This window comes from Aplysia californica, unplaced genomic scaffold (genome assembly GCF_000002075.1).
Source record: "Aplysia californica isolate F4 #8 unplaced genomic scaffold, AplCal3.0 scaffold00686, whole genome shotgun sequence".
NCBI lineage: Eukaryota > Metazoa > Mollusca > Gastropoda > Aplysiida > Aplysiidae > Aplysia > Aplysia californica.
Genome location: NW_004797956.1, coordinates 144,888 through 152,268, shown reverse-complemented (window position 1 = coordinate 152,268; position 7,381 = coordinate 144,888). Strand labels below are relative to the sequence as shown.

At 42.1% G+C, this 7,381-nt stretch overlaps 1 protein-coding gene across 1 annotated transcript in view; it reads left to right on the top strand.

The window, feature by feature from the left end:
- The window catches only part of LOC101849408 (transcriptional regulator ERG), a 19,806-nt gene extending 12,425 nt beyond the window's left edge, over window positions 1–7,381 (top strand). The window contains exon 4 of the mRNA XM_013088101.2: window positions 3,581–7,381. Within this exon, the coding sequence (XP_012943555.1) occupies window positions 3,581–4,129 (549 nt within the window). The 3' untranslated portion in view covers window positions 4,130–7,381. The remainder of the gene's footprint in view (window positions 1–3,580) is intronic.

Sequence of the window (7,381 nt, the reverse complement as noted above, 5' to 3'; positions counted from 1 at the left end):
AAATAATAATAATGATAATAATAATAATAATAATAATAATAATAATAATAATAATAATAATAATAATAATAATAATAATAATAATAATATCAGCTTAAAAAAAAAATTAGCATATCCACACTCTCCAGCTGGCTCGATGGTCTGTACAACAAGTGTATGTATGTAATGCCGTGCCATTTCTCCATGTGGGACATTTATTGTTTTTCATTACCGTACTCAAAAGTAAGCCTTTTAGTTCAAACCAATTACGTGGCTCTCGTGGCCTAGAGAGGCCCCCTATTTCGAATCCGGGTAGCAGCGGAAAAATTTTCTTTTCTAAAGTTGTATCCTTTCACCCCCTTTCCTGCTCTCTAGCAATGGTCTGTCTTCTGCTTTCGTCTCCTCTTTCTGTCCCCATCCCCTCGACACCAGCTTTGCCCCTTCCACTGGGCTCCTGACTCTTTCTGCAGTATTTCTACTGCTACCGGTACTCCTTGGATTCTTCTTACTGCTGTCTTTCAGCCACACACCTGATCTTGTGGTAGGAAAGATCTACACCTAGATCTAGTCTTCTCGGACAAGACGAAAAATCTCGGAGGTCCCGTGTGCAAGCTGCGCACGTTAAAGATCCCTTGGTGGTCTAAAAATCGATAAGAGCAGGCTTCGGCCGCCACCCGGGCAAAATTAAAAATGTCCAACCAACTGAAAATTGTTTAATGTGTCCCGCGCGCTCATATGCCCTTATGCAGTTGCAAGCGCCATAAACACTTACCAAAACAACAACAACAAACAAACCAATTACCCAGTGAAGACTCCGTCCTACTTCAAGGGGGCTCACGTGATCAAGACGTTAATGTGTTCGCCTCTCATTCAATAGGTCCCGGATAGCAACGAAAAATTTTTGTTTCTAAAATGTTCCCCTTTCACACCCTTTCTTACTCTCTAACAATTTTCTGTTGTCTGCTTTCGTCTCCACTTTTCGTCCCCACCCCCTCACCTCCTTTGCCCCCTCCTCTGGGCTCCTGGCTCTTTATGCTGCTTTCTACTGCTATTCCTTTGGCCCCTTCTTACTGCTGTCTTTCAGCTACACCCCTGATCTTATGGAAGGTAAGATCTACCTTTAGCCATTTCGGATAAGGGCGAAATATCTCGGAGGCGCGTGTACAAGCTCCACACTTTAAAGATCCCTTGGTAGTCCAAAATTGGGCAAAAAAAACTGGGCAAAATTCAAAATTTCCTACCAAACTAAAAATGTTTAATGTGTCCCGCGAGCCCATATGACCGTATGCAGTTGTGAGCGCCGTAGAACACCCTCCCCCCTCCTAAAAAAAGTCGTATGCCACTTTTCAAAAGAGCGCGCAGTCTTACACCAAGTATCGATATACAGGGTGATCCAAAAAAACTTTACAACTTGTTTTGTAAATATCTTCCTCCATACTGAAGTTTTGTGTTTCAGATTTAAACTTAACGTTTGGAAGCCAAAAGGAATTTGTCTGGTATTTGTTTTAGATAAGTCCATTAAATGGTTTTCTCTATATATCGCATTAAGAAAACAACCCATTTTCAACCTTGTCGCCATTTTCATAGCATGACGCATAAGTTTGTATTAGGCCTTCCACGAAAAGTTGCAACAAACGCGCCATATGGCAAGCAACAGCAGTCTAACAAGTCAACAGAAGTCAGCAGATATTATTTTCCCCAAATTTTGTTTGCCTGCTTAGATCATGGTTACGTTTAGTAAAGAGCAGAGAGCTTTTTGTATTGAACATTACCTCTCCACAAACTCACCATCCCTGACATTTCGTAAGTTCTGCGCACGGCATGGAGAGAATGCTTAGGTGCCCTCAAGACCTTTGGCGTCATGAGTAGAGAAGTTCCGTCCGTTTGGATCTATAGCGAATCAGAACTAAAAAGTTCTTTTAAAAATGACCACTTCAGGTCGAACACGCACCATGTGCAGCCCTTTAAACGTCACCAGGGTGCAGATTTCAGTAGCCGAGTCCCATGAGACATCTGTCCGTGGTTGATCTGCAAGTAGGACTTTCCTACACATCAATAATCTGCATTCTCATGGCATATCTTATTCATCTTTGCTAAGCTGAGATGACATGGATCAGAGCATGGCAATGTGTTCATGATTCCTCGATTGGCTTGTAAAGAGGGATCATTTCTTCGATGACATTTGGTTTAGTGCAAAGCCCATTTCCCCCCTGCGGGATATGTTAACTCCAAAAATGCTGTCTATTGGGCATCTCACTCTATTGTCTCTAGAAGCCACTTCTTAGTGAACATGTACTGTGTATGTGGCTTTAAAAACTCATGGTTTAGCAGGTCCTTGTGTTAGGGCGCCACTGAACATCGACGCGTTAAAAATGTGTCGATTCTAAAGGAGGGAATGTGGAGCACTGCTTCTAGGAATTTCAGAATGAAATCATTGTGTTTTTTAAAGTCTGTAAAAGAAATTAAATTTTGTATGTCACAGGGATGGAAAATTAATGTCAAAGAGGAAATATAGAAAAAGGCCAACTAATCTTTTCACGACTTCCTTTACAAGATTTTCAAACATTGGTGAACCTTGCGTTTTTTTGGGTGCTTTATTTCTTTTAGCCTTTTCATTTTTCAAAACATGTTTCTTCTTCGTGGATTTCATATCGAACAAATTCCTTTTGAATGAATTGTGTCTGTTCCAAATTACAGCATTGTAGAACAATTTTGGGGCGAGATATTCAGACAAAAAAAGTTGTATAGTTTTTTTTTTGGATCCCCCTGTAGATGCCATAATGTTTAGAAAGAACCCCCCCCCCTCCCAAAACAAGGAACAAAAGCAACCTTGCATACCAATAGCCATACTCAGTCCCGTGACTTTTAAAGTTGTTGTTACCGGCGTTTGTGGAGTAGCGGTTATAGGTACCTAGCTGTCGCACACAGAAGACCTGAGTTCAATTTTCGTGTGGGGAGAATTTTTATTGATTATGTCGGACTTTGTGCTTTGATGCTGTATTCCTCTCAGCCCAGGTTGGCCCTGACAGGCACGGTCGAAGCAGTTTCCCTCCAAAATAATATAAAATTGTGTTGATGGTGTCCTAAAACAGCTACAGTAACAATTTTCTTTTACGGTAAGCGGCTATTAAAAACACAAGGTCATTTTCTACTAACAGCCGATCAATTAAGCCCTCCAGGTCTTATTGTATTACTTTGACACGTGGAGGTGTCTTCTCTGGCTCCGAGGTTGACGCGCAATGACCCGCCATTGTTTACAGTCGTCAGCTGCCGTCATGCACTCTGTCACATTTCCGCCAGTCCATAGCTTGACGTTGTCGGCTCACATTATTTGCTGTCCGCCCCTAGCCCTCATGCCCCACATCTCGCCTTCAAGTGTTTTCAATTTTTTAGTTTTGGTAAGGTTCTGCGGGTTCTGGGGTTGAATCCGAGCCTCAGCTCGGTACGACGTTGTGTCCTTGGTAAAGGCACTTGACACGGATTTCTCATTTGGCTGGGTCCTTTCGGGGATGGACGTTGAATTCAGAGGTCCGGCCTTTTAAATAACCTAATAATGTTGATTGGGGCGTTAAAAGCATATCATTTTACCATTTTTGTTCAGGTCCACGGAAAGAGGTACGCCTACAAGTTTGACTTCGCCGGCCTAGCCCAAGCTCTCCAGCCGTCTGCCCCGCCCGCCGAGGCCTACGCCCACCCCTACATGCATCCTGATTGGCTGCTTCATCCCGGCTACCAGGGCGCCCCGCCCCCTGTCAACCTGACAGCCAATCACTACCATCAGCCCGTCACCCAGATGCACCCTGGACTTTTCTCCACTGGCAGCCCGGGCAACTACCTTCACCACCACTACCACCACCACCACTGGCCTCACGGGGCCACCGCCCCACATGCACCAGCGCCACCACCACCACCATCAGCAGCAACGGTAGCACCACCACCACATCCTCTTCCTCATCACCATCCCGTCGCAACAGCAACAGCAGCAGCACAACCACCACACAGACCTGCACCAACTCCCCAGGGTTCGTGCCACGAGGGCTTGTCCTATAAATACCCGCAGCCTCCGCCCCACTACCGCCACCACCAGCACCCAGTCATGATACCAACAGATGCCAACGGTATGACGTCATATATGGGAACTTGTTATTGACAAATACCTACAGAGGCCCACAGTATGACGTCATATAGGGAAACTTGTTTTTGACTGATACCCGCACAGGCCAATGGTATGCCGTCATATAATGGGTACTCTTTATTGACAGACACACACCACATGCTCTTGCAACTGAGAGGGTCATCCATAGATAGGTATATTATGTTACTGGAACTTACCTTATATGGTCACTTGATATTGACACATGCAATCGAAAGGCTCTTGTGACTGACAAGACCATCAAATGATAATTACACTTGGCGTCCGAAAGAAACTAGAAAATGTAATCACCCATTCATTGTGTTACAGCCTTGCACGACCCACTCATGCAGTCTACCAATTTACAGGTCAATAAATTTCACATCCTCTGACACATTAATTAATATTTCAACAATGTGACAAGATGCTGAGATATGGTCACTCAAAATTAATGTTAAACAAATCAGGCTTGGCAAAATTGTGCGAAATCAAAGAAACGTAAAAGTGTTCGCCCGTGTACTGATGTGATGCTGAAATGGATATGCGTTGGATATCAAATTAAAAGAGAAAACTATTTTCTCTGCAATGAACATCATCTTCTGATAATATATTTCCAACAGTTTAGACAACAGAGTAGTCACAAATACCATACAAAACCTGGACTTAATATTACATGTGCTCATTTTGTTTTTGTTTAGCTGCTATTGGTTTCGTGTACTGCACGAAACCTTTTTTGGACATGGACTTTGCTAGTTAGATTTTGGACAAACCATCTGTCAGTGAGAAGCAGGAGCCATAAAACTGTCATGCCTTTGGGTGGTCTCTGGTGGAATAAACAAAACCACCCTCGTGTGAATCATCGGATGGTTTGGTTTAGTAGACAACATCGCGCAAGTGCTGGAATGTCGTGTCTTACTTTTATTTTCGTCATGGTGTCATTCAAGTAGACATCCACATGCATGGCAAAGCACTTTCTCATGGGACCAATGCCACTGGACAATTTTTGGAAAACCAAATCATATCAACGTTGGGGTGGTCACCAATAAATAGACCGGATATGAATCACACAGGTATATGAAGTCCCATGATACTGATGCAGAAGGAAATCGACTTTGCTCCCAGTTCAGACTACAATTTGTTAGCAACGTTCTGTGACATTTGGGAAGAAATGAGGGATTATTATGTCCAAAATTTAATAGAGCCGTTGTCCAAAGATTTCATGCCCTACAAAAAACCAACGACTCCTAAGCAAAATAACAAAAAGCACATTTAGTGTTGAATTCAAGTTCTGCGTGGTAATGTATTTTTGTGTGGTTGCCCTGTTATACGTTTTGTTTGAAACTATTAAAATAAAATATTGTCTATTACAGAGGAAAAAGAATCTACATTCATTGATGCTATGTATGTTCTTTTTATCAATATTAATGCTCATCAATACACGTGTGAAGACATTTTTACGTTCCTTTAATTTCGTACAATTTCGTTAAGCTTGATTTTTTAAAGGTCAGTTTTGAGTGACCCTATCTCGGGCTACTCTTAACGTGGATGACATATTAATGTATCGGATGATGAAGAAATTATTTAACTTTATATTGGCATACTTCATGAGTGGGTAGTGCAAGGCTTTAACACGATGATTGGGTAATTACATTTTCAAGATTCTTTTGGACGCCACTGTATTTATTATTACCGACACTTACCTTATATGGGCATTTGTTATTGCCGCACACAATCTTTTGGCCCTTGTGACTGGAGCTTCACTGCAAAAAGCTTAGAACCGCGAGGAGCGGATGAAGCTGGTTGTGAAATCTACAGTGGTGCTCCAACAGTCAGCCAGACTACGGGAATGTGTGCAGACGAAGGCGAACTGAGAGAGTTATCTATTTTTAAGATCAGTATAATGTTGCTGACACTTTTGCCTTATACAGGCACACGGACAATGGGGGAATAACAGTTATTTGATCTAGTGATCGCGAGTTGTGCGCCCTTCAAGATTCACATTATCATCAAGTGCCACATCTGTGGGAGACAACGGCAATCATGGTTCGCCATTAATTCTTTTGCTCGATAGTTCTCAGAAATACCTAAAACATTATTATTATCCTTATCTTTCCCACAGAATGCAAAAGTGTGACAAACACCCATGGATGGTACGTGTCAGTAACATTTTATTATAAGCACGTGCCGGTAACAAATGCCCGTTTAAGGCAATCGTTGGTAAAAGGTGCCCAGAAAAATCAGATAATCCCAATCAGTTACAATCGCCCACATGGTGCAGATGTCGCTTCCAAATGCTCGTATGAAGCGCCGTGATGAAAAAAAAAGCAAAGACAAATAATATTATGGAAAGTGGCATGAACAAGTGTCGCCCAAAACCACAACCAGAGGAACAGACACGAACGTCAAAAAGAACGTCTGGACACTGCTACAGGGGTTATTTGTAGGACACGCCAATGTTAGAAAACTTCTTTTGTTCTGAAAAGAGCAGCAAACCGGATTTGAATATTGCTTTCTCAGCGCGAGAGACTCTAATATTTAGAGACAACAATCTATATCTTTTGTTTTGAGCAGATTGTTGTTTGACATTTTCGTCCTTTGATTCGTTGTGTAGGGAAACTGCATAATAGGGAGCACAACGCTGGGATTATTCGAATTTGCCGTGTGCTAACTTGTCACGTGCTAACTTGTCATGTCGTGCTTTATTCAATGAGATTCTTTTCGGTTTCTTTTCGTCTCAGTCCAACATTCTGCCAGGCGTTTTTGAGTTCCGGCTGTTTTATGCTTGGTCTTATCGGAGATGGACGTTTAATTCGGAGGTCCCACCCCTTACACAACCTAACAGAGTTGATTAGGGTAGTAAACGCATTCACTTACCTATGTCTATTTATGAAAACATAATCACACAGATTCGAACCCAGCCCTTTGGGTATTTTTTGTTGTTGTGTGTCTCGGACAACTTTAAGGGTTGAGGCAGACATTCGTGGAACTCAGATAACAATTGTTTACGATTCAAGATTACACTCTTACTCTTAGTTCATTGTGACATCTCCCCCTCTATGTGTTTCTATATTTGCGTTCAGTTCTATCGACTTGTGCGCTGATCTAATGATGTCATTTTGTGTGCAAAAGGGAGAGAATCCAATGTGTGAAGAAATGTGCCTAACTATTATCTCTTATATTATTTCCCTTGGAAAGTACCTTTCAACTTTTCAAGACAGCTGACATGTTATACCTTGTAAATAAATCTTTAGTTGTCATATCAAGAGTTAC